The sequence below is a fragment of the Mus pahari genome, chromosome 9 (genome assembly GCF_900095145.1).
Source record: "Mus pahari chromosome 9, PAHARI_EIJ_v1.1, whole genome shotgun sequence".
NCBI classification, from domain to species: domain Eukaryota; kingdom Metazoa; phylum Chordata; class Mammalia; order Rodentia; family Muridae; genus Mus; species Mus pahari.
This window is the reverse complement of record NC_034598.1, coordinates 86,065,393-86,092,575: the sequence shown is the minus strand read 5'-3', so window position 1 is coordinate 86,092,575 and position 27,183 is coordinate 86,065,393. Positions and strand designations below refer to the sequence as shown.

General features: G+C 42.6%; 1 protein-coding gene across 1 annotated transcript in view; it reads right to left on the bottom strand.

Moving 5' to 3' along the window:
* The window catches only part of Utp20 (UTP20 small subunit processome component), an 80,287-nt gene that overhangs the window by 35,995 nt on the left and 17,109 nt on the right, over window positions 1-27,183 (bottom strand). The window contains exons 13-28 of the mRNA XM_021205799.1: window positions 26,892-27,047; window positions 26,675-26,763; window positions 24,593-24,698; window positions 22,829-22,979; window positions 21,769-21,831; window positions 20,243-20,401; window positions 16,927-17,003; window positions 14,525-14,604; window positions 14,118-14,358; window positions 12,375-12,560; window positions 9,596-9,686; window positions 8,695-8,780; window positions 8,059-8,184; window positions 5,280-5,446; window positions 3,830-4,038; window positions 588-731 (exon numbers count right to left, since the gene is read on the bottom strand). Coding sequence (XP_021061458.1) covers window positions 588-731; window positions 3,830-4,038; window positions 5,280-5,446; window positions 8,059-8,184; window positions 8,695-8,780; window positions 9,596-9,686; window positions 12,375-12,560; window positions 14,118-14,358; window positions 14,525-14,604; window positions 16,927-17,003; window positions 20,243-20,401; window positions 21,769-21,831; window positions 22,829-22,979; window positions 24,593-24,698; window positions 26,675-26,763; window positions 26,892-27,047 — 2,131 coding nt within the window. The remainder of the gene's footprint in view (window positions 1-587; window positions 732-3,829; window positions 4,039-5,279; window positions 5,447-8,058; window positions 8,185-8,694; window positions 8,781-9,595; window positions 9,687-12,374; window positions 12,561-14,117; window positions 14,359-14,524; window positions 14,605-16,926; window positions 17,004-20,242; window positions 20,402-21,768; window positions 21,832-22,828; window positions 22,980-24,592; window positions 24,699-26,674; window positions 26,764-26,891; window positions 27,048-27,183) is intronic.

Here is a 27,183-nt window from a genome sequence, read left to right as displayed (position 1 = left end):
AGATGTGGGGAAACAGAGAGGGCAGAGAGCACGCATGAGGACAGATGTGGGGAAACAGAGAGCACACATGAAGGTCAGATCTAGAGAAGCAACAAAATGACAGCCACAGACAAATGGCAGGCACAGTGCATGGAGTGTTTCCATATTGGAACCAGCTATTTGGGGTTTCAAATGGTCAGAAATGATTGAATTTACACAGCTAAAACTATTCTCAAATCAAGCTTCTCCCTTCACCTTCTTAGCTAGCTAACCACACTCGTTACCATGCCAACTGGTCACAAGCAGAGACACCAGTAAAGAAATGCAGGACAAACTACACACACCTTCCCCTGTGTTTGTTAGCAAGAGGGCTAAGGCAGTTAGGTCATGGTTCTTCAAGGCACACAGTCATATTCGAGTTAACCTTCAGTATATATGCCACTGTCTCTTGATCTTTAGGTCTAACTCAGTGTTCTAACAACCTGCAGAAATGAGTCGATGTAAGAAAGAGTAGACAACATTGATGTCTGGGTGGTAGACTATGCAGGTAAATTAAAAATAAAGGGAGAAGTAGAAGGGCCAGGCAGGCTGTAGAAATCCTGGTTTACCTGGGGCCAAACTGTACCATGAAACACAGCATCAATTTCTTCTGCTTTGAACTGATAGGATTCCCAATCCAAAAAGATATCGGTGACCATCTTGATTCCCAAACGTCTTAAATTTTTCAGTGGGTTAATAAATCTCAACTGAATCTGTAAACAAAGATATTTTTCAAACATAAACATCACACATACAGATACCTCATACACAAACATACATAATGTGCATGCGCGCACACACACACACACACACACACCTGGTCTCTGTAGAGAGGCACTCTTGTTCGTGTGGCAGGAAAAGAGACGCTGGCTGGAGGAGATGCTTGGTATTTAATAGCACTGGCTGCCCTTGCACAGGACACAGGCTCAGTTCCCAGCACCCACATCCAACTCTAACTCCTTTTCTGGCCTCTGAGGGCACTGCATGTACACGGTGGACAGATATACAGCCAAAACACTCATGCATAAAACAATAGTAAAAATAAACAGATGTGCACAGAGGCTGGAGAGTCAGCAAGTATTAACCAGACATCACGTCTCCTTTCCTGTGTGGTGTGAAACCACAGCCATGCAGCCTCAAAGCAGGTTTATTCGGTGAGTCTCCATCAATGGCATCAGAGCCATAGTCCGTACTTATATGAGGGACTGAAAAATATGTATAGTTCAGTATGTGAGGAGCTTTACACACCTGGGAAGGGCAGACATTATGCAAAGGCAGAATTTCCACTAGACTATTAAAGAATGAATAGGTTTAGATCCAGAGAGGAAGAGGCAAGGGCCTCAGAGTGATGCCTTCCAAACAAATAATGTCAAAAGCCTCAGACAGAACTCAAACTGACTATCTTTCTACCTGACCACCATATTGTGGTTGTTAGATATTTAAATGGCAGCACTTTTATATATGACCTTATTTACCTACAGCCTTACCTAAGAATCATCCTGAATCTCAGGGCAACAAAGAAAATCCTCTTACGTAGTTAATGCCTTTTTTTTTCTTTTGGTTTTTCGAGACAGGGTTTCTCTGTGTAGCTTTGGAAATCTTAGAACTCACTCTGTAGACCAGGCTGTTCTCGAACTCAAAGATCTACTTGCCTCTACTTCCCCAGTGCTGGGATCAAAGACATGTGCCACCACCAAAGAAATGTCAAGTCTGTTTCTAAGGCACCATGAATAAAACTAAGGGAAGGTACCTGCCAGGAAAAGTCAACACTAATCAACAGATACCTAAATATACAGTAACTCATTTTAAATTCAAGTGACTATGAACAAGGAGACTCTTAATCTGCTGCATAAGCACAGGATCATGAAACCTCATACACAGTCTGCCTCGATCCAATCACCTACTAACAGGAAGACACAAGAAGTTACACAGTTACAAGCCACTCTGAACTGCTTCCACTCCATTGTAAACACTTGATGTCCTTTCAACCAGGTTTGGTAGAATAAAATAAATTAAAATCTACGATCACTGATACTTTAAAAAACCCCAGTATTGTGATCACCTGGAGCAACAACAAACCAGTGTTAGGAAACAAGACCTCAGACAGTGCCCTACTCTGCTCCATCCCTGCTTCTCCGCAGAGCCAGGACAGGCACATTCTATCTATTTCTAGAACTATTGTTCCAGCTGTCCAGTTTACTCCATGATTGCTGACCAAACTAGAGGAAAAGCTGGAAAATAGGCAGTTGTAGATTTTATGTATATTTATGAATGAGCCACTGCTTCACTGTACAAACATCACAAAACCATTTACAACCTTAACAACACACACTTCACGTCAGCCAACACCCCAGAGGCTATCAGTCATAAAGAGCAAGTGTGTAACTGAGCTCAAACGCACACTCAGACAAAACCACCATGGGGCAACTTACTATGCCTCTTAGAGGAACTCCTTGGACTTGTTTAAAAGAGCAAGAAGCCCCACACCCGTGAAAAAGCTTAACACCTCACTAACTAATGAACCATGAAATTGCACAAAATGATCCTCTGAGTTACGAAACGTTGGCTTGGGAGCCAGGCCCATTACTGAGTAACTTCTAAGTTAATCAAAAGTCCAAAGAATGCATCTTTATGAAACTTGACACCCTTCATGATATAACGTGTGCACAACACTTCAATTTGCTCTAAAGTACAAATGGCAAGTCTCATCTTCTCCTTTAAATCTGCATACAACAGAATTTTCCAGGACCTCTTTTCGGTGTCACCCTTGGCTTCTCTAAACAAAGCCTCTTTCTCACAATGGAACCAAGGCAGTTTTTTTTTTCCCCCCTTTTTGACTCAGGGTTGTGCTATATAGCCCTTGTTCTCCTGAAACTTAGTATATAGACCAGGCTGGCCTCCAACTCAAGAGATCCACCCGCCTCTGCTTCCAGAGTGCTGGTCAGCACACCTGGATAAAACAGCCCCCCACTTTGTTTAATGTGGCCCAGGCTAACCTTGAACTCATGGTCCTCCTGCGTCTGCCTCCTCAAGTGAATTTTACTACCACGTCCGACCACAGCTGACATACAGTAGTGTCTTTATCAATGCCCCTGCTCAAGGCGTGTCAGGAGCCCCAGCAGGCAGTATGTTCACACTCTCATGTAGGTCCATGTTGTAGCACCAACCTTACTTTTTTTTTTTTTTTTTTTGGCACCAACCTTACTTACTGGATGCTTCCCCTTCACTGCACTCCAGACACGTCTGCCTCTCTCTTCTTAGAATATACCAATACTGTGCTACCTCAGGGGTCAGTTCTGGTCAACCATTTCATCATCAAGGCTGATTTCTGTCTATCCAAAAAGCAGCTTAAGACTTTGGCAACTACTTCTATTCAAGACTGCATTTGGAAGGCACTGGGTATACTATGAATCAACAGAGATGACTCAGGCAAAATCTGAGGCTGGATCTTTACTTCAAATCCCAACTGCTCCAAGAAGCCTTCAGTGCATTACAATGTACATAAGTACTTCTCCAAGTTCTCCAAAGTAAGCTCAGGGCCATATTCCTATTTTATCAGAACAGGTGTGGAGTACAGTTCAACAGAAAACTCTATAGCATTCTCCTCTCGTAGTCGGCCAGCTAACTCACCAGCCCTGCTCACCACGCTGCTTATTTATTCAAAACACTGCACTGGCTTCAGCATTAACTTCTAAACAGACCATGGGTCTGTCTGAACATTAGGGTTACAGAAGGAAAGACATTAGTGACTCCAACCCAACTCGTAGACAAACACTCAGTTAGAGGCAAGCCTCTCCTGCGTGCCTCTCACCTTCTCTCGCTGGTCGAGGATGCGGGAGACAGTTGCTGTCAGACACAGTAGGATCTGCAGGATCTTGGGAAGGTATGTGCTGATGAGATGACTGATGTTCTTCAACACGACCTCCAGGCTGTTCAAGACGCCGTGCTGCCGCCCCACAGGAAGAACTTTCGACACATCCAAACCCTCTACTGCCCGGATGACAGCAGAACAGCAGTCCCCTAGTGAAACAGAGGGTGTGCCAGGCCGTGAAATGTTAGTCTGCTGCTGAGCACAGCATCCTCCCCAGCTCCCTCAACAGCACAGCTTCTCTCGATGTGGTATTTACAGGTGCCAGCACTCTTCTCTCAGGTACTATCTCCCAACTCTTACCAGATGCTCAGTGAGCTGTTTACTGTTCACATTTCAGATAGGGAAACTGAGGGATGCAGAAAGATAAGAAAGTAGTCTGAGAGTGAGCTGACTCTGAGTGTAAATCTCACCCAGTTTTATTTTATTTACTACTGTTATTTTCTTTCTTGAGACAGGGTTTTTCTACTACGTAGCTCTGGCTGTCCTGGTACTCATTATATAAACCAGGCTGTCTGACCTATCCGAGATCCACCTCCCTCTGCCTCCCAAGTGTTGGAATTAATGGTATGCATCATCACACCTGGCTCACCCAATTTTAAAAATACCATTCCTGAACACTGGAGTTACTGAGCTATGCTGAGTTTGACGAGTTATAAAAACTAAAAGATCTGAATTGATACTGCTTAAGTTTTACACAGCCATCTACAATAAGACAATAAATTACTGACGTACAATTAACCAGACCTCTTCAATTGCATCATTTGTACACCCTCCATCTGGGAGGCATCCATCCAACAAAATGCTGGCACCCATTAGGGTCACTCTCCTATACACTGAGCTGAAACAATGCATTACACTCCAAAGAAATATTTGTTAGGCTAAAGCCAATACATTTTGGAACTGGAACAAAGGATTTTATAGTCAGAAATGTCTGAGTTAAAATCCTACCTCTGCTAGTGTTCTCATTTGTAAAATGGGGACAATTACCTAATGAGAATTCCTGTGCTTGTTTTAAATGTCAACTGATGCTTGCAATGTTATGTTAAAGTAAGGGCTCAACACAACTAGTCGTGGCAAGTCCTCACTATGACAAATGTCACACGCTGTGCAGAAGACAGCCAGAGCTTAGCCTTCTCCACTGCTTTCCAACTGAACTGAGGATCTGGGACTCAGGAGGTAAAGACAAGTCACTGCTCCACAGGCAAATGATTCTGTGGAGGAATACATGACTAAATGGCTAAAGAATTACAGAGAGATTAAGCACAGGTTAGATCACGGGGTGGGGGTGGGGTGGGGGAAGCAGCAGCCCCAGTACAAAGACTTCTATCCAGGAACGGCCCAAGTTCACCACAAAGGCGTGCGTTCGGCAACGGAGGCAGCAGGGACCTACCGTTCTTGAAGTGCTTCACAGGTTCAGACAGCAGGTCTAAGAATAACTGGATCTCTTCAGGTTGGGTCCCCGCGAGGAACCGTAAAACAATTGCCATGCGGGTTCCTGAAGCAGATTTGCCCTGGGTTTTACTCCCTGTCTTATTCTTCATCCGTCCATACAAAATTCTGAAAAGTCAAAAGAGCATTATCCTTGCACATGTTAGCTATATCACTGCTGCTTGTTTCGCTACAGGTCTGTAATGAGCACCTCCAAAGACTTCAACAGATGTAAACTCAAGAGAAAAGGAAAACAGGTATTTAGAAAAACAAGTAGAAAAAGTCAGAGATAGAAAAAGCAATAAAACAGGAAAGTCAAGGTGAGTTAAATCAAGGAAAAAGGAAACCAGTAAGACAGACATTAAAAGGAATTTAACAAAGAGTCTGTAAGAAAAAAGGATACTAGAAAGATTTCAGTTAAAATCTAGGAAAAAAAAACAAATCAAAAACAAAAACCAACTAAACCTGCAAAAGGTATTTAAAAAGAAAAACCAAGGGAGAGGCAGAGGCAGTCAGATCTCCATGCATTCGCAGCAAGCCAGAGCTGTAAAATAAGACCCTTTCTCAAAACAAGCAAACAAACACAAGATCACACGGAACTTATCTAATTTTACATGTACGTTTTTTAAGCTTTTAAGGAAAGATATAATTTCTCTGCTACTGCTTTACAGTATAGAGAGAGAAGGAAAGAGACTTTCCTTCCTTTATGGGGGATCGTAAAAGTAATGGATGAGTTAATGAGAAGAAAAACCAGCACTAATTTTGCTTATAAACATAAAACATCATTTCCCATTGCCCTCCCTTCCAATAAAACTATACACTAGACTAACCAATAAACAAAACACAGCATTTCTTCCTTCCCTTTCTTCCTTGTACTGTCTACACTGGCCTTGAACCTGCTTCCTAGGATTATGTGCACGCAGTATCCCACTAGGCTCGAAATACATTTCTCTTGTATTTTTAAAAGATTATTATATCTTATTATATGTGTATGTTTTGCTTGCATGCGAGTGTGCCTGGTGGCCACAAAGGCAAAAGTTACAGACAGCTGTGACCATTTAACAGTTTTGACAGTGATCAGACAGTCCTCTGCAGGAGCGCCAGTGCTCTTACACTGAGCCTAACCTTTAGATATCTAGTTAAAAGTTACTTTGTTTGAGATAGGGTCCCTCTATGTAGCTCTATCTGACCAAGACCTCGCTGTGTAGACCAGGCTGGCTTTATACAAATATCAGCTGCTGCTGCTTTCCTGGGTGCTGGGATAAAAGCTATGCAACCCAGCTAACTGCTACATTTTAGTGTATGAAATGTTAATGATAACACTCAAAACTTGAATATATAGTGATTTAATATTAAAACACTTTTAAACTATTAGAGACCTAGAGAACTTTTGTCTGAGTTTACCTATGGTAGCTACTAATTTGAGAAATGAAAACTGAGCAATATAAAAAAAATACTGTTTTATGAATTCATTGAAACAACATATTTTTCACATGTTAATAAAATAACATTTTAATGAAAAAATAATTCTATTCCCCAATATCTCACCACTAGTGAGACTAGAGGCACTGCTCTATTTTCCAACTGGCTTAATAGAAGATGACCAGATGCTCATGTCGCTCCAGCATCTAATTCACTGGAATGGAAGAAAGCTCATTTGTGTTAGAACAGGCAGAAAGAAACCTGCAAAGAATTGTGGCTATTTCATTTTGATACCTCACAAAATCTCAACCAATTGCCTACGATATGGAATATGAAACTCTATCAACAAACTCTAAAAACTTTGTTTCACTAAAATCTATTCCTCTTGGTCTTTGCACACACTGACCCTGTACATGCATCCGTTACTTGGAAAGCAACAAATCATGTAGAAATGTCAAAGGCTGACACACCTCACCGTAGACCAAAAGTAGAGGTGTATTAACCAACTTTTAGAAAGTACTGTTAGCCACCTCACATGTTTTCAAGTAACTGGGGAGTAAGCTCACAGGAACAGACATAAGTTTTCCAAAATCCTAATTTTCATTTGACTGTTAAAACTTAGTAACTCGAAACAAATTCTGTCACTTGTTTTCTTTGAATTGTCAAACTCACTGCATTGTTTAAGGAAATTCCTGTGAAATCGCCAAGTTTAAACTGAAAGATCATTATCTAGGCTTTCAAATAAAAATGGAGTTACATGAAAAAAAAGGGCACAGCTAGTTTAGCTTGCAACTCACGTACATAAATGTCACTCTAAGATAACCAGTGTGCAGCAGGAGTACCTCACACAGCTTCCTACTTCAGCACAGACCAGTAAAACGGTCCATACGCAGAGCCAACATTGAAAGGGCACTACAGAAAATAAGCCTATTTTGTCTTCACTTTTTTCTCCAATTACGTGTCTATGAAGACTCCGAGTGTAGTCTGGAGCCAATGTCCAAAAGATCCAGGTAAAGAAGAGAAAAAGCAGGGCTGGAGATATGGCTCAGCAGGCGGAATGCTTGCCCAGCACACACAAAGCCCTGGGTTTGATCCCCAGGACTGCATAGAACTAAGCATGGTGATGCATGCCCGCAATCCCAACAAGAATTTAAGGTCATCCTCAGCTACCCAGAGTCTGAGGCCAGTCTGGGCTAAGGAGACCCCATTTAAACAAACAAAAAGCAGAAACAATGAAATGTTCCCATTACAACTGCTGAAAAGAATCATGACTGTATCAGAACCAGGTTTTGATTTACATTTTTAAGCAGTATAAATACCTCATCAGAATCGGAAACAAGTCTGCCCGGTGGGCCGCTTTCACTACCGTGTTATCTTCTGAGATGTTGAAATGCACGATCTCTTCCTTAAAGCTCCTGTCGTCCAGCAGCCTTTGTAAGTTTTCCCTTTCAAAAGACACAGCACAACCCGTCACTCAGTCCAGGGCACTTGCCAACAATGGAAAGAGCAGTGTGTACAAGTACAGCTAAAATACACAGTAAATAGTTCACACTGACACTCACACCCAGGAGGACAAGCCTCACAAAAACATCTGTAAGTTGCAGGAGGTAAATGGCTTAGAAGGGATTAGAGTTGGTCCATAACCCTGATGTTTAGGAGCAAACGACACAAAAGCTTTTCTTCTCAGGCAGCACCAGTCGCAAAGGTTTTATGGAATTATTTTAACAAGGACAGAGAAATGTTACTACTTTCTAAGACATTTTTAAAACTAATAATCTCTTTTCCATTTTCTTATCTACAGACAATAATTCCACAAATACACTTCAGGCTTTCATTTCTTGCCTGGAAATAGCTATGATTACTTTGGAAGAGGGGGGACTTCTTAGGACTCTGAGACATTATTTCAGAAGTGGCTCTAGGTAAAAGGTGATGTTTCTCTAGCTTATGTTGCTCACCTGTAAGGGAGGACATGAGGATGTCTATACGTCATTATGCAGTCCAAGGTTATTTTTTGCACAGCTTGATCTTGGTGTAGCAATAACTAGAAATGACATTTTATAGAATAAGTTAATGAAGTAATATATATACAAACCATGAAATAGAAATTCAACTAACCAAATAGTAAGACTCTACCTTAAAAAAAAGTAGAAAGAGAAAACGAAACGCTGACCTGAATTCTCTGTGTGAGCCTGGATTTTAACCAACTGTGCTGGTCCTGTGACAAGGACACCCTATACTATACAGTTAATATACTATGCAGTTAATAGTCAGCAAATGTCAAGAGAGGACTTGGCTGTGGTTGCTCTGGTTAGTAAGTTTAAAATACCATTCCTATGGCCAGAGACGTCTAAGGTCAGTCTGCTGAGCAGAGAAAAGTCCCTCTAAAAGACTGTCCACATATGAGAAAGTTCACTTCCTCAGGGCATTGCATTTTCCAGTTGTTTTTGGAGTTGGGGATATATATTATAATTACAGCTAACAACCATTTCACATACCCAATCTCATCCTACCGAATGGATTCAGAAACACGAGTCCCCAGCATGGCTGAATCACCATGAAGGAAAGGCAGCCGTCACCCTTCCCTAGGATCTAACTAGGACTTTACCGTTTTTCCTTCTAATACAGCTGCTCAGCATCAGTCACTCCATACTGAAGCTGACTTCAGAGTCAACTAAACTAGTGCAAGCTAAAATTATATACGAAGATGATTTTTTTAATGTGTGAGCCTATTAACAAATTAGTACTTAAAATCTAGAGATGGGCCCTATCCACGACTGTTGAAAACCCAGGTTGCTCTGGTAAAGAAAATGTGAGAAAAGTTGAGAGGTCAAAACACACAGAATTTATTTGGCTTACCTGAAGATACAACTCGTACAATTTGGATTCTAGATATAAGGAACGTGGGTTCGAGAACTTAGAGAAGACTTGCAAATGAGCTATTAGCTGCCTAAACAAAAAGAGAGGTTATTGTAGAAGAATAGAGACCACCATCCTGAAATAACATTACCTACAACTTTATGTTCTGACAAGTTTTCTAAACAGTCCACCCGAAAGTCTGTTGTTAATCATCCAAACAAAATTTTAATGCTTAGGAGATTATTTTCTGGAAACTTCAAATCTCAGGTGGCAGTGCCCCACAATCCAGGCTTTGCACCACAGCAAACCCTCAGGATGTGGTAGAAAGGCTCAGCTAAACCAAAACTGGAAAGAAGGTGAAGAAAACAGTATGCTCTCAGCAGGTGACCAGGGATGATTTGGGGACTTAGTACTTTGTGAGGTTCCACGTGTCAGGCAAATTCACCTGCCTTTTGCTCACAGAACACAAACACAGATGGCATACAACCAGGTTTAGGAGACAATGGTTCTTGCTTGCACAACTGACAAAACATACAGAAAGGCTCTGGGATGGAGGGGTAGGAGGCCGACAGGACTGTCCAGAGCAAACGCATCGACTACTGAAGCAGATGGAGAAGCCTGTCTGCCTCATTTGCCCACCTGATTCCCTAGTGCACCAACTCTAGCAAGCAAGGTTATTCACTGGAAGCATCGGTCTACTCATACATTGAGATAGCACTGAGGGTCTCATCAATTCATCCACTCACCTTCCCTCTTCCTACTCTCCACGGTTTCATGGACTGACTATGGAGGGCTGGTTTGCCTGGAACTTGCTATGCATAACAGGCTGCTTTGAACTCGGAGATTTGCTTACATCTACCTTCTAAGTGCTGTGATGAAAGGTAGGTGTGTGTGTGTGTGTGTGTGTGTGACACATAGCCAACACAATTTATTCCCATTTTCAATGATGGAACCTGATAGCAATGTTCTAGGTTTGGGTATGGGAAGTAGATGAATCCTTACAGAATTCCTCTTTTTCTTCTTACTTTCTGCTCCTGAACTACGTAGATAAGGCTCACTGTCAACAACTCCTACCTCCACCTCCAGACTGAAATGTTACGTGTGCACTACCATGCTGGGCTCATAGAATGCTGCCTAAGCACAGAGCCACATGCATGCCAGGCAAGCACTCTGCCTACTGAGCTACAGGTCAAGCACCTCTCCACTTTTAGTGTTTTTAAACAAGTGTCTTAAGAACACTTCAACGGACGAGGAGGAAAGCAGTTAATAATGAGAATACCACTTGTACTCCTACGGATTGTGAAAGCACCTTATGATTTTCATAAGAAAGAGCTGTAAGGAGTTAAAATCCAAAGCAAGCAGGGGTTCCATGATACAAGTTATGGCTAGTTATGAGAGTGAAACCACCTAAGATAGCTTCAGTGAAGAACTACAAGTACACCTTCAAGTATGAACAGATTCTCTCAGTGGGTAGAAATGAGGCCAGGACATTGGGAAAGAGCGTGTGTGCAGGTCCAGGGGTGAGAAAGGCCAGTGTGACTGGATAAATGGCTTATTCATTTATTCAGCAAACACACAGCTCGAAGTAATCTTTTGTTAGGGATTATGATAATGGAAACCGAGGAGAGACGCACAAGGAACTAAAGTTACATGCAGCTTGGCCGTGACCCTTCCTGGGCTGACAGGTCCTTCCCTCTCTAATACTGGCATCAGCCAGTCTTTCCTCTGTCAGCAGGAAAGGTATCCTTCCCTCTGTAAAAGGTCTTCCCCCAGTCTTTGTCTCAGTCTTTGTGGTAGAAGGAAATAATTCTTTACAGTGCTTCCCAGAAACCCCATAAACATAATTTGACCAGCGATCTGACACACTCTTACATTGTAGATGTTTGCAGTTCATCTTTGCAGCCCTGCACTTAGCAAAGAGCACTGGCGAGCTACCAAATGGATAAATCTATAAATGGCTACTGTTGAAACACACAAGTGAGATCTAAAAGTTTAAGGGCAGCGCCAGCCTGGCGGATCAGACCCTCAATCTAAACAATCTTCAGGTAAGCTCAAAGAGCCTCTAAAAGCAGCCTCCCTGCCCTTTTTCCTTTTTTATAGTTTGGAACACTTTAGGTAAATGAATAACCAAGGGAATTGGAAGATACTGTAGCACAAGTAACAAGCAGGAGCTAAGCCAGAGGCAAAGGGAGGTGCTGACCAGAGGCTCTGCTGACTGTTCCCTGCCACACAACACAGTGCCCTAAGGGTGCCTCAGTGCTCTAGCCTGTAATGCTCTCATCTATAAAGAAACCATGACAAGAAAGAGCCACACCAACAGATCCTCATGTTCTCAGATTCTGTGCTGACACAAGAAAGCTTGTCAGTAATTGTTCCAAAACAAAGCAGCAATCTTCACGGTGCCCAAGAGACTAAAGACAAGGGAAGAGAGATCCAAGATAGCAACATGTAATTTACTGGGCCACACTGACAGAAGTGGTTCCTGGGTAGCATCAATGCCAGCAGACCCCCATCAATATCACTTGTATAATTCTGAGTCTATCTCCCTTTCTCTTTGATGTCACAGAATACCACAGACAGTTCTCCATGCCTGGCACCAGCATGTTTCAGAGTAAGAATCTCCAAAGACTGATGAAACTGTCAGGAGAATCTCAGGTCAGTATGTCAATAGTTATCTGAGGAGCCCATCTTCCATGAAGCCATTTCCCAGGCAGTCAGGAAGGACTGCACTGCTCCCCACAAGCACACCTCTATGATCAGCCTGGGGTGGGGAACTCACTTTGCTGCAGCCCTTCTTGTCTTTTTCTTCTGGGGCGCATCCTCTGTGGGCACGGCCTCTTCCTCCAGTTCCTCATCCTCTCCAGCAGCAGGTTCTTCCTCCGCTTCCTCAGCCACTGCTCCTCGGCCTTTTCTGCGTAGATCCTGAGTAGGAGCAACTTGCAGATCTGCTGGATAATACTCATTGCTGTAAGAGGAGGCAGATGAGAGCAACAGTGAGGAGTGTGTACATCAGAAAGGCACCAACGGCACACAGGAATGAACACACACACACACACACACACACACACACACACACACACACACAGAGCTTTTTAGTCGAGTTGCTTATATACTAGTATTCTTAAATTATTTTATTCTATGTGATGGGTGCTTTGCCTGCATGTTATGTCTGTACACCAGATATGTGTTTGGTACCAGCAGAGGTCAGCAGAAGAGGGCATTGGATCCCCTGGGCTTAAGTTACAGATGGTTGTCAACTACCACGTAGATGCTGGGAACTGTACTCTGGTCTTTACAAGAGCAGCCAGGGCTCTTAACCACTGAGTCATCTGTCCAGTCCTATACTAGTATCTCTTTCCTTCAGTCTGTCTCACTGACAAGTCAATCACTATCAGTAGAAGGTAGTCAGCTTTACTACTTTATTGTTGAAACTTATCTCTGGAAGCACAGCTGGTCAGAAGTGGACTATATTGAAAGATTAATGTAAAATATTAGGACTGAGGGCTGGAGAGATGGCTCAGCGGTTAAGAGCACTGACTGCTCTTCCAGAGGTCCTGAGTTCAATTCTCACAACCACCTGTAATGGGATCCAATTGGTGTGTCTGAAGACAGCTACGGTGTGCTCATATGCAATACATAAAATAATAAATAAATCTTTAAAAAATATTAGGAACTGTATTTCTTTCCTACTTTGCCAATGTCCTTTCAAAAATATAAAATTACAAACGTAAATAGTCAAAGCAATAGCTATTTTGAATTGAGATTCTGTGGTTCTGGTCAGTTGGAACTGAAGAATCAGACACGATTATCAAGAGGCCAACCACCACTGAAGTGGAACCTGTGTGTTACTAGGACAACTGATGATGGTTAGCTGGAGCTGAGAAATTAGAGGTGATTAAGGAGACCAGTGTCACTGAGGTGACATCTTCCAGGTAGTGTTCCCTGAGAGCACAGAGAAGCGGTGCTCCAGATGTGGCCAACATCTGCAAGTCCTTCATGTTTCTGCTTAAACTGCCCTCTTTCCATGTGACAAAGCACACTAGAACTTATTATTTAGTTCTGTTCTACACAACATATCCTTACAAAGCAATCCATTCAAAGCACTCAAGACTCTCAGACTTACACACTCAAAACAAAACAAGGCTTCAGAAAACTGTTACTATTCTTCTAGAGTGCATTCCTCAGCATTGAGACTCGAACAGCAGACATGGTTATGTCACTCCCAGGCAAGTACGAAAACAATGAACAGGGAAAGAAACAGCAAGGCCTCTGTACACTGACCAAATTCAACACGGTCCTTCCTTTGTGGTAACCTGACCTGTGTTTATTAGCACTATTTGTATGTTGATTCATATGTAGCTAAATGGTGAACAAAACTGGTTTAGTGTTTACCTCTGGAAGGAAGTGCTTTGCAGACATGATAATGGTTTGAAACATGACGAAAAAGGCAAAGTGCCCAGCCAGTCGGGAGGCTGATGCCTCACCTTCACACTGTGCCAGGGGCAGAGTCCTAACTACTTACTTGATGAATCTCAGGAAAAGAGGGGTGAGTTCCCTGGACCGTGGCTCTACTCGCTCTGGGAATCTGGCCAATGCTCGCCAAAGCAGGAATCGGAAGTTGGTATGGTCCAGTCGCTCCCGACAGTCAGTTTTCAATGCTAACTGCTGCTGGTAAAGATCCCCAACATCTCCTTCCTGGGTTTGCTCCCAACTTTCATCTCCTGTGGACTCTTCATCTCTCACATCCTTTTGCAGTTCTTTCTCTGCAAGAGAAAAGTGTCACCCTCATGCCTGTAGACCACTATTTAGCTTTAAGACAGGATGTGCGCTTTCTAGTAACACAAAGAGAACAGCACCATCTCAGAACTTTATCAAACTAAACAATTAAATAAACACGGTGTCCCAGCCCTCCAAGAGTCCTGCTCATACCGGCATGGGAAGCTGCCTTTTCTAGATGCTCATAGCAGACATTCCAGAATTGCTTGTTTTCCATTCCATAGGCATGAGAACTAAGAGAAAAAGATCATAAAATACATGATACAGCATGGTCTTTACTGTTAAATATCCTACTAGAAAAATGTAAAAGAATCAACTAAGGTTAAATCTGTTGTTTGTACACTGCCTACATTGCACAGACTATGTATTTTATCTTATCGTTATTTGACCATGCATTTGATGTGCATGAGCAAGTGGGGGCATACATGGTCCAGTGTCTGCGCAGAGCATAGTTGTCAGATTATCTGGGGAGTCAGGTTCTCTCCTTCTACTACAGGACCCAAGGACTGAACTCAGGCCATCAGACTTGTGCAGTAACAGCTTTCACCTTCTGAACCACCTTGCCAGCACACAAGTCATTTTCATAGTCATAAATGACTACAGGATAGCTTTAAAATGTAAGTAGATACATGGAAGGCTATCTGGTTTTGTTGATGATGCTTTGAATCAGCCTTTCTATGAAGTCTAAGCTGGTCTAGAACCCATTATAAAGTCCCAAACTGTCAGACAATCTGCTGGCCCCACCACTGAACTACCATATCCAGTTAGGCAGACTAATGTTAAAAACACAGCAATAAAAATGGAACATGATATATTCTCCACCTTTTCCTCTCTGTCACTGTGATAAACACCATAACCAAAAGCAACTTGGGGAGGAACATGTTTACTGACTTATACTTCCAGATTACTACTCATTGTCTCAAGAGTAGGAAGTGAGAGGCAGAGAGCATGGAGGAGCACTGAGAGCATGGAGGAGCACTGAGAGCTTGGAGGAGCACTGTGTGCTGCCTTACTCCCAGGCTTAGGTGCACCTGCCTAGGGACTGTGCTTCCCACAGTGTTGGGTGCTCCCACTTACGATCAGTCAAGACAAGTCCTCAGACAAACCCAATACAGAAACTGACTCACTGACTCTCTCTTCAGGTGATTCTGGACTACATCAGGTTGACAAGGCTAAGAAGGATAGCATGTGAGGGAGGGCCCATTAAGGAAAGAAAGTTGCTGGAAAGACAATAACTGCTGCACTAGAATTAGTTAAAAATATATACTTCTCTGCACCTAATTCAAATTTGACTATTTGAAATCTGCTTTTTCAGCTGGGTGTGGTGGCACATGCTTCCAATGTCACCACTCGGGAGGTAGAGAGATCTGTGTTAGTTCAAGGCCAGCCTTGTACTCATAGCCAGTTCAAGGCAAGCCAGGAATACATACTTAGACTCTGTCTCAAACACTCTTCAGAACTTAACACTGAGAGACGAAGTGAATCATGTAGAATTATTTTTGTTTTGTTTTTACAGTCTAAAGCCCCTACAATAATATTCTCACATTTTCTCTATTAGTCATTAATCTTCCATCCCTTATCTTCCTCCTCACTCCCTTCTCCTTCATCCTCCTCTTTCGTGAGACATATAGCTTCATAGCCCAGCCTCAAATTTGTGAAGCTCCCTGCCTTAATCTCCTGAATCCTATGATTACAAGTGTGCATTCGCACACCTGCCTCCCACTAACGAACACAAACTTTACACTAGATCTGACCCAGGTGTGCATTGCACCTGGAAAACAGTCCCCAACAATAAAATAGCCTAGCCACTATATGGAGGGAGACTTTAAAAGCATTCAGTGACTGAGGAGCCAACATTTGTGATAATGGACCACTATCTTTTGAAGTTCTCTCCCCCTAACCCCCAAAACCAGTAGAAGTCAAAAGCCATTTATCATCACTATCCTTATTTGATTGCTCTGAAAGGAAGTAAAAAGCAGGCAAATTGGTTCAAAATTGAAGAGGGATTTGTTTACTCTGCTTCTGTCAAGTACGAAAAGGCATGACATACGACATGTTTCCACTCTGACAAAAGCCAGAGTAAAGCGTCAAGAACAAACATCTGTAAAAGGACAAATTTCTCTATCTCAACCACAGCATACGCTATTTTGTGACTATTAAAATAATTTGTTTGAGTTAAAGGTGTGCTTGTGTGTGTGTGTGTGTGTGTGTGTGTTGGTATGCTAGACAGCTAGGATTTTGAAAAGTCCTAATTTTTAAAGTATGGTTCAGTGATTTATTACATAAAAATAAAAATATGTAATTATCACAATATATCTTTTGATCATAAAAACAGTATCATAAAGTAAAAAGAAAACCCTCCAGTCATTTAAGTATACTATTTGTACAGCTAGCCTACTGAAAAACAGGCACTAGAGAGAATCTCTATTTTTCTTCCTCATGTTGTTTCACAAAGGAAACTTAAACCACACCTACATGGAATACAGGCCTGGCCCTGGCCCCATCATTCTTTATCAGTTAAAGTGAATGACCCCATCCACTCAGCCCATGCTTACCTTATGAGCTCAATAACAGGGTCCCAGAGGGCACTGAAGTTGACATACAGCATGCCTAACAGATAACGGAGTGGCACCTGCAGATCCAAAAGACTGGTTTAGTAAGCATGTGACAGGCTGCAGGAGGTCAGAAGAAGTGCTCAAATGCGCATGACCCTTGGAGAAAGCGGGGTTTGGGAAGAAGCTTTCATTTATTTACAAGGGAAGGTTCTTGGTATTAACCCAGAACTCAGTCAGTGTGAAATTTTTCCAGCTCCTAAAATCTTACTCATACTCATTAGAAAACAGTATGCAAGCTCATCCCAGATGTTCACTCACAAAGTCTAAATCCAACTGGGAACAAAATTTCATCATAAACACTACCATGACCCAAAGCATCATACATCAATAAAGTATAGACACTAAAGGACAACAACGACAACGAAAACAACAACAAAACAAAACCAAAAATCCCAAGTTGTAGGAATGGTGGCTAAAGCCTCCTATAATTGCTGATGCCCCAGTTCATTCTTACTTGCTTTTTGGGGTTGGGGGTGGTGTCTCTTTGTATAGCTCTGGTTGTCCTGGAATTCACAATGTAGACCAGGCTGGTTCAAGATCACAGAGATCTGCCAGTCCCTGCCTCTCAAATCCCACAATTAAAGGCATGTGCCACCACTAGATGTCTGGCTAGATGTCTGAGTTCTCGAACCTGTGCTTTCAGAGACTCAGGGGTCCTAGACTCGGGTCCTAGAGCTTTCTGAGTCAGCTTCTACACAGCATTCATTATTACCAATACTCCATTTTCCAGGTTAGACACTATGGAGAATGGTAGATTTTTATTTTATTTTTTTAAATTTGGAAGTGGGATATAGGTACATGTTTTGGCTGTAATCCCCATTCCAAGTGAAATGTAGAGAACACTAATATTCACACCAGCACAGAACAACCCTACATGAAAGAGGAATGCCTTTCTCAGCTTGCTCCTAATGAGTCCATGATGGATTTTACAAAGGCAAAGCCAATATCCTACAGCCGTGAATAAATGTGGTGAAGAATATTGGCTTTAAACCAGACACAGTATCCTCCCTCTAAAGGAGTCATTTCTAAAAGGGGACTAACGCTGCCCACACTTTGCTGTGAGAACTGAACGAGATTACTATGGGAAGGATTATGAATGGAAAGGCATGTTGTGAATTACAAAGCACAAAACTTGTTCTTTTCTAGACGGATTTGGTTTCCTGTATATACTATTAATTAGCACGCTTGCTTTTACAGTTCTGAATGGAAGTTCTTGCCCTGTCTGGCCTGAGGCAAGGGTGTGTAGCAGCGGGAAGCATGAACCATGCAAGATCCATGACACCTCGGCAGAATCCCAGTTCCTTGAACTAGGCACTACCTGATCTTGAGCCAAGCCTGAGCTCACCGTGCCTCAGTTTCCTTCTCTGTAAAGTATCCTATGCTGCCTCCCATCCCCCATGCTTCTGGGCATGCCCAAATCCAATAGGAAGCAAAGCTTGGCTTTTAAAATATTCTTTCTCAAAGAAGAGACTTCCAGAATGCGATACACGACTTGCTCTTTCTTGACATGGCAAGGATAGAAATGAGGCTAACCCTGACAACTGCTTTAGTCTTACAGTTTCCTTTGTATATTTTACAGCCATGCACCAGTGTGGCTGTTCTGATAGTTACTTGTTTTATGGTCATTCTCTGAATCCTAAAACTTAGCTATCGCAATTCTTGAAATGCAGTGGCCAGAGAGCAATATAGCATGAAATGATCCTGATACGGAAGGACCATGTTTGCTTAGTCTACTTTCAATGGGTTTTGCCTAGAGTAAAACAAACAAAAAAAAAAAAACAAAAAAAAGAAAAAAGAAAAAACAAAAAAAGTCCTGTTTTCACTCATTTTGTTGTTTTAACATATACTGAACTTTTATGCTTTAAAAAAAAAAAACTAATAAAGGAAATTGTAAGATTATGTCCCCAGTAGAGATCAAAAGAACACTCTTCTATAAACCTATTTTCATGAACACCTACTCAGCAGAGCAGGGCACTGTGCTCAGATGATGAACTGAAGACCTAAAGTCCTCAAGAAACATACGAATTCCTTCCAGAGGGGATACAGGCCAGACAGGTAATCAGCAACAGAACTATCACCTATCACACAGCAGGATGGGTGTGGGAGAAGGAGAGCCCGTCTGTGACATCACAGATGGACTGTGGCATCTGTTTCCCCTGGAGCCTGGAGACCACATCCATTTGCAGTTTCCCTGCATAACTTATGTGTGTCAGATCCCTTTTCCTTTGCACTTTCTTCCTCTGGAATGGGACATTACCATCTCCTTCAAGATGCAGCTAAACATCACCCTTCTAGAAACTTCCAGACTCTTGAATGGACAGAGGGTCCCCTAGTCCTTGCCTCTGACACTGTCGCCCTGAAGGCAGAGGCTGAGCTTTTGTTTCTCACCAGCGCCTGGTCATTGCTGACCAACATAATACTTGATGAAAGATTACTGCTAACACCCTTAAGAACTAGTATAATGTGCTTAGATGGTAGCTTGCTTTGTACTGGAATTTTAGATTTAGTTCATGCAGTTCTATAGCAACAGTGGACTACAGACCATTGTTTTCCTAATTCAGGAACAAGGAAATGGTGTTGCCAACCCTTCACCTTGGTTGTCATGAGTACTCTACTTAAACTGTTGTGGGGCGTATCAGGGGCCAGCAGTCAGCTCTGTTTCTCATGATACATTTCTGCAACCTGCTCCCACACCCACCAATCACACTCTACCCTGTATATCTTCTTTTAAAGGACAGAGTCTGAATTATTCTGTTGACAAAACTGGTCTCTCTCTCTCTCTCTCCCCCCTCCCGCCTCCCTTCCTTCCCCCCTTTCTCTGGTAAGGCTTATGAAGCCAGACACCAGCTGAAAGTGAAGTCTTATACTTTAAGATGCTCACATGTCATAACTAGGTAGAAACCCCAAGTTAAACAGGCTGCTGGCATAGCCAAAGCCTCCCTTTCTTAGGCACAGCAACACAAGAGTGGCAGTCACTGTGTCACACCTTCACATAGTCAAAAGGACACTACATTAATAGGCTGAAGGAACGACTTAACTGGAGGAGGCATGGAAGAGAAAGAAGCAAAGTTTGCTTTACCTTGGAACAAGAATATTTTCATTGTTGATAACTATGTGGTATGACCTCCAAAATGGAACGGAAAGGAAAGGAAAGGAAAGGAAAGGAAAGGAAAGGAAAGGAAAGGAAAGGAAAGGAAAGGAAAGGAAAAAGGAAAGGAAAGGAAAGAAGGAAAGGAAAGGAGACAGAGCCCGTTACCTCCTGCAGCTGTCCCTGAGGGACTGCACCCTGCACCACATCATGTCTCAGCTTTCTCAAGTGCAGAAGCTTCTCTCTGTAATCGCTCACAGTTGCTGGCACAAGTTCAGCCTGGCGTAATATAGCAAAGGCTGACTGTCGCTCCGAGAGCCCATCATCCTGAAAAGCCAGACAAAACCCAAGGCAGGTCAGACCTTTGACTCCAAAAGGAACGTGAGGTACAAACAACTTAAGGGTTTTGTTTTGTGACATGGGGTCATACTATGCATCCCAGGTTGGCCTGGAACTCGTTATGTGATTCAGGCTGACCTCAAATTTAGAAAATACCTGCTTCTTGCCTCCCAAGTGCTAGGACTAAATGTGGGTATCACTATGCTCAGCTTTAAGGCTTAAAAACAAAACAAACAAGCACACAAAATCCAACCAAGAATACACGGAAGGAGGGTGAATCCTTAGAGCTCGGTGGTCAGCCAGCCTAGCTGGTTCAGTGGAAAACCCTGTCTCTAAATATAATGATCAAGGTTGGAGTGGTGGCCCAGAAGTTAAGAGCAATGGTTGCTCTTCCACAGGTTCCTGGTTCAATTCCCAGCACGTCCATGGTAACTCATAAACTACCTGTAACTTCAGTTCCAGGAGATGATACCCTCTTCTGGCCTCCTTGGGTACCAGACATGTAGACAGAACACACATATACATGCAGGCAAAATATCCATACACATAAAAAATGATTGGCTCTAACGACACGAAATGGACTTAGCAGGCTATACTCATTCATTCACATTTAAATATACATAACAATAAAGAGTATGAAGTGGCAGGGGGGCATGGGAGAAGTTGGAGGGAGAAGGGATTTAACTATATTTTAAATTAAAAAATAAGGTAGCAAACAATATAAGACACCAACATCAATCTCTAGCTTCTATATTCATGTGCAATAGATATATGGGCACACATATACACACACATACGCACAAATACATATGTATGCTACACACACAGTAAACTGAAAGTTGTCAAAAGGATTCAAACTAACAGTATCTACTGAAGTAAAGAAAAAAATGTACACACACACACACACACACACACACACACACACACACACACAGAGTGCAATTCACTCCTAGTCTTTGCATATTGGAAACAATTCTGCACACGCAAATATCCACCTAAGGGAGGTCACTGTGGTGCTGTGTAAGATACTGGACAATGGTAACTGAAACCCAACTTAAGCTCATCAACAGAGGGATCGGTGAGACTTTAAATGTAGAGACCACTTAAACGGCAAAGGAAAGAGGCAAAACAAGAAGCATAGATATAGAAACTCCCATGGCAAACAAGCCTTCCCCACATCTGCTACCCAAGGGATCTGAAAGAACATTTAGTAGACTTAGTGGGAGACAAGAAAATGAATACCAATTTTTATCATGTTTATATAGTTTCTATAAAAAAATATCACTTTGAAAATTAAATTATATATATGTTATATTTTGAGTTTTTTATACTATCCATTGTAATAATTACAATACCTCCATTGAAACTGGAAGCCGGATGTCAAAATGATTTAGGATCCTTATTGTCAAAAGTCGAATCTAAAGAAAGTACAAGGGAGATTTCAGATTGCAACATTTAAGTGAAGGAAGAAATGGCTGTGTGACAGGCGAAGTCCACAGCTCACAAAATCCACCAGGCACTGTCTTACCAGCACAAAGCCTGCCTTTTCTTGTCCTTGTTTCATATCCAACAATGACCAACATTTAATTCTAACAGTAAATGAATTAAAAATAGTTTCAGACTGAGTGGGTGAGGTTGCCCAATACACAATAATTAAGCACAAGGGCCTGACTATGTTTACATACAATTCAGCTATAGCCAGCAGCTCCAGGCTCCTTAGCGACAAGGGTAGTCCACACTCGAATAAGTAGGTGAACCACCTAAAGTTCTTCTTCTTTTCTTTTTTCTTTTCTTTTCTCCCTTCCTTCCTTCCTTCCTTCCTTCCCTTTCCCTCCCTCCCCCTCCCCCTCTCCCTCTCTTTCTCCAAGACAGGGTATTACCTGGCTGTCCTGGACCTCACTATGTAGACCAGGCTGGCCTTAAAGTCACACAGATCTGCCTCCAAGTGCTGGGTTAAAGGTGTCCACTCCTACTATGCCTGGCTTTAAGTCTTATTTTTTTCTAAATGTGCAAACTGTTTGAGAACAGCAGTGTATCACACGAACACATTCTAGTTTAAGTTGTAAGACACAGATAGGTGGTTTACCTTTTAGTATAAGCACAATTTTCTAGTCCATAAAATCTCTACTATACATGCCTGTACAATGGAGATGTAGTCAAACAATACCACCTATAAGTACACAAGTTAAAGAAAAACTATTTTATTTATCTAGTTTTTTTTCTTCTACCCTAGTCCTACTGAATTGGAATGGTTGGAGCAGAAACCTAAGATTTGTAATTTTACCGATTACCCTAACCAGGCTTGCTGTGATCAGACTGTGGCCAGTGTTCAGCGATCACTGATGGAAATCACCCACAGCAACACCCTGATGAGGAAGTGAGTGAGCACAAGTTGAACTCACAACACAGTATTACCTTGGAGACACCAGTTGAGATGTTTGCTTGTAACTTTGGAAATAATTCCATTAAAGCCTCCTCAGAGAGTGGCCCTTTGCATCCACATAATGCCAGCCTCTGATAATAGAGATCGGCCAACAGCAACACAGATGGCTCCATTGGAAATGTTCTGCAACAAGATACTTGCGAGAGTCAAACTGTATCATATTGCTGTTACTAAGAAATGTCCGCTCATGAGGAAAGATGAAATGCAGCAGGCCTAAGTTTTACAGAGACATCCATCATCACTTTATCGCTGAAGACAAGGTTGCCAAGTGAGTGATATGCTTAGACATAATCTGCCAGCTGGAGGCAGAGGCAGGACTAGAACCTCCGACGCTGCTACCCCAATCCACAGCTGTGAGTGGCAGCGGCACCCAAAGAGCACGTGAAATTTGTCAAGTATTTACTGCATGCTAGGCACTGAGCTGGGGAGGACAAGCGCAGCCCATACCGCAACCCTCACCTGACAAGCTACAGACCCTCCATATGCCAATTTTATTCACAGACATGGTCTGAGAGCCTGGCATATACCAGTGATTTTTCTAGACACTGGATAGAAAATAAACCAAAGACAAAGTTCGTATTCTCCTGAAATTCACATTCTAGGAAAAGGTTGTCACAGTACACTAAAAAATACTCAGTAGTCCAGTGGTAAATGCTCAGGAGGAAAGCATTCAGGGGAGGAGGCTATAGAGGCAACAAGAGAGTAGATGGCAGGGACCAACGGGTAAAGGGATACAGGATGGTCACAGAATGCAGAAACGAGGACAGAAGGCTATCTGAAGGAAAAGCACTCTAAGCAGAGGAGTGACGCCAAGGCCCTCTCTGACACCGGCTCGCCTACCACCCTAATACACACACACCTACAGGAACATTAGAGACCAGTGCAGCCGGGGCCAAGTGAACAAGGAAACATGGGTGACGTCAGGAAAGAGCAGGGGACTTGTCAGGACTTGAGACTTTACTCCAGTAAGAGGGTTAGCCCAGGAGGAGAGCTTCCCAGCAACACTAACCCTCAGGGCAGGAACTCTGCTGGGGGCTGCCCCATGCACTGTACATTGTTAAGCCAGAGCCTTGGCCTCAGTCTACGAGGAGCTACAACAGACTTCTCAATAATGAACCAGTGCTTCTTCCAGAGTCAGCAGCTGGTCCATTGCATCACACAGCAAACAGATAACAACAGGGAAGGTTCTTGGAAATGCAGGTCCCACACTGTGAGGCAAGATGTAGAAGCATGTATAGGTACCTCACTAAAGAGGTAAGAAAAGGGTAACACTGGGGGATGCCTAGTGTATGTGAACCTTTGGTTTCATCCTCAGCACCACAAATGAATTGTTTGTTTAGATCGACCTGGGCTGGACACTGTAATGCATACTCTTTAATCTTAGTACTTGAGAGACAGAGCAAGGTGGATCTCTCTGAATTCAAGGCCAGCATGGTCTACAGAGTGAGTTTCAGGGCTGTGTAGAAACCCTATTTCAAAAACAATAACAAACCCAGCTCTAATTTTAACTTTATAACCCCAAACCTAGGAATATTATGAAATATTCCTTTGCAAAGATAACTATATACTTAAAATACTTAGTCTGTTAAAAATTGTTTATTTTAGTTGAAGAATCTAATAACACTGAATTTTCCCATGTGACTGTCTTTAGGTATAAAGATTTCTGTTATATCACACAAACAGGAGTTTTTTTATATTTTACTCGTTGTTAAGACAAATGGAAGCTGTTTACTTACAACACTAAGTGCTTCACTCGTTCCACAGGGACCAGATGAAGAAGTTCAGAAGACTCTTCCAAACTTAGTAGAGTATTTACAGCTTGACAAAGAACAAATAAATGTCCTAGGGCAGAAATCCAGGAAAGGCACATTATTTCATTCTCAACTGTGAAACACCTCATTCACCAATAACCCCTATAACTTACAGAAGGCTCATTTAAAGCAAATCTGTGCTTTCTAATACCATGTATGTCAAAGGTAAGAAACCAACAGAGGAAAGTTTCTAAGTCAGACATTTTATCATTCTTATGGTGAACATATGTTCAGAAGCAGAGAATAAAACCCACACCATTGACTGATAAAGAAGCAAGCTGAAAGATGAAAGGATGGACTATCCAGAGAGTACCCCATTCGGGAGTCCATCCCATCATCAGCCACCAAACCTAGATACTAATGCTCATGCCAGCAAGATACTGCTGAAGGGACCCTGATATTGCGGCCTCTTGTGAGGCTATGCCAGTGCCTGGTAAACACCGAAATGGATGCTCACAGTCAGCTACTGGATGGAACACAGGGTCCCCAATGGAGGAACTAGAGAAAGTACCCAAGTACCTGAAGGGGGCTGCAACCCTGTAGGTGGAACAACAACAGGAACTAACCAGTACCCCCGGGGTTTGTGTTTCTAGCTGCACATGTAGCAGAAGATGACCTAATCGGCCATCAGTGGGAATAGAGGCTCCTTGGTCTTCCAAACTCTATATGACCTAGCACAAGGCAAGGCCTGGGCCAAGTAGTGGGAGTGGGTGGGTAGGGGAACAGAGGTGGGGGGAGGGGTATGGGAAACTTTCGGGATAGCATTTGAAATGTAAATAAAGAAAAAAAAAAAAAAAAAAAAAAAAAAAAAAAAAAAAAGAAGCAAGCTGAGGTCGCACCTCTACTCTGACCTGAAGTGTGTGAGCCCTGCTATGGTGTACAGTTAGCTCTCGAGTTACAATGTCAGCTCTGGAATTTTCAGGTTAGGGCTCCTAACCAGCAAAACAGATGTATACATATTTGAAAATCTGAAGCACCTTTTGGTCCCAAGAATTTCAAGTAAGGGATATAGTCCACCCTCTAGCATAATCCAGACAGAATTTTCTCTAACAGTAGACTCAGCACACTCATATCTCCCCCCACCCCAAGCCTAAAACATTTACAGTCCCTTTGCCATTTCCACTCCAAAGTGGCACTATCGAACAAAAAGTCTTTGTGCTGAAACAGCCACAATCTAACACAGTAGCTAGATACACATGGCTAAGTATTTGAGCTATGAAAAACTTGCTGTGTAATATTCTATAGCACACTAATACTTCTGTGGGTGAATAATCACAATGCACATGTGTTTGGCTAAAATAAGGCACCAAGTAAGACCAAATGACTGCTTTTAGACTGTTAGGCTCTGAGGAGACATGGCAGGCAGGCACTGGGACTTGGAGTAGGGTGACCAAGCCCTGCTGACAGGAGGCAGGAAGGCTTCCTAGTGATGTGCTGTGGTGGTCTGAATGAGACTGAATTAGTCCCCCAGGACTCCTGTATCTGCACACTTTGTCCCAGCAAGTGGTGGTCTGGAGAAAGTTCTGGAACTTTTAGGATACCTTGCTGTTGGCAATAATCTCTCAGCTTCCTTATCTGTCTGCCTGCTGCCATGTCCCCCTGCCATTATGTATTGTCCTAGACTTGTATACTAAGGCAAATTCTTTGTAAGTCACTCTTGGGATGGTGTTTCAGCACAGCAACAACGAGCAATCAGTCCGAGTGGTTACACTGAATAATAAACAGAAAGGTTGTCAGGCAGAGGGAACACACGTCAGGGTATGATTGTCCTCCGGGCAAGTAAATGAAGCAGTCTAAAGCAGAAGGTGTCCCTAAGAGGAAGGGAAGGCACAGGAGAGAGCAGACACTCTAATATCCCATGTTTTAACTTCTCCTAACACTTGACTTTCCTTGTGTTCAGGCAACTTATAGGGTCCAAGTAGCACAGGCCCCTACCACACACATTGCCATATGGAGTTACAGCACTGTTCTCGGGCACACCAAGAGGAGAAGGGTTGACTGACTGACCTTTCCCAAAGCTCCCTCTGTTAACAGCCAGGAAGAGTGACTCTATGAAGCAGGACACAAGCGATATCGTCTTCTCTTTCTCAAGAGGTCTGTTATAAAGTGCAAAGAAGAAGGAAAATTTCAAATTTCTATTTAAAAGCTTAGTCACAGGATGGAAAAGAATGGGTAACATTTTAATTGAAATGTTAAATGTTTGAGAAACGGTTTATTTTCTTACCTAAGATGAGGTAATACCACAAGGGCTGCCCAGGACTGTGAAAGGGATGTGGCATCTTTATTTGGGGGTAACTGAACTATGGCTAAGAGATGGTTTAAGACTGGGAACTGTTCCTTTCTTCTCTTGGAGTCAGCCTTCCTCTGCTTTAAGTAGGATCTGAAGGTGAAAACAAGGAACAGGTATTTAACAAAGCACAAGTCTGAAAGGGTGCAACTTGAAGGGAGGAAGGGCTGGGGGTGATGGATGGATGTAAATAAACAAACTCGAGCCATTTACTGACTGCTGTGGCAGG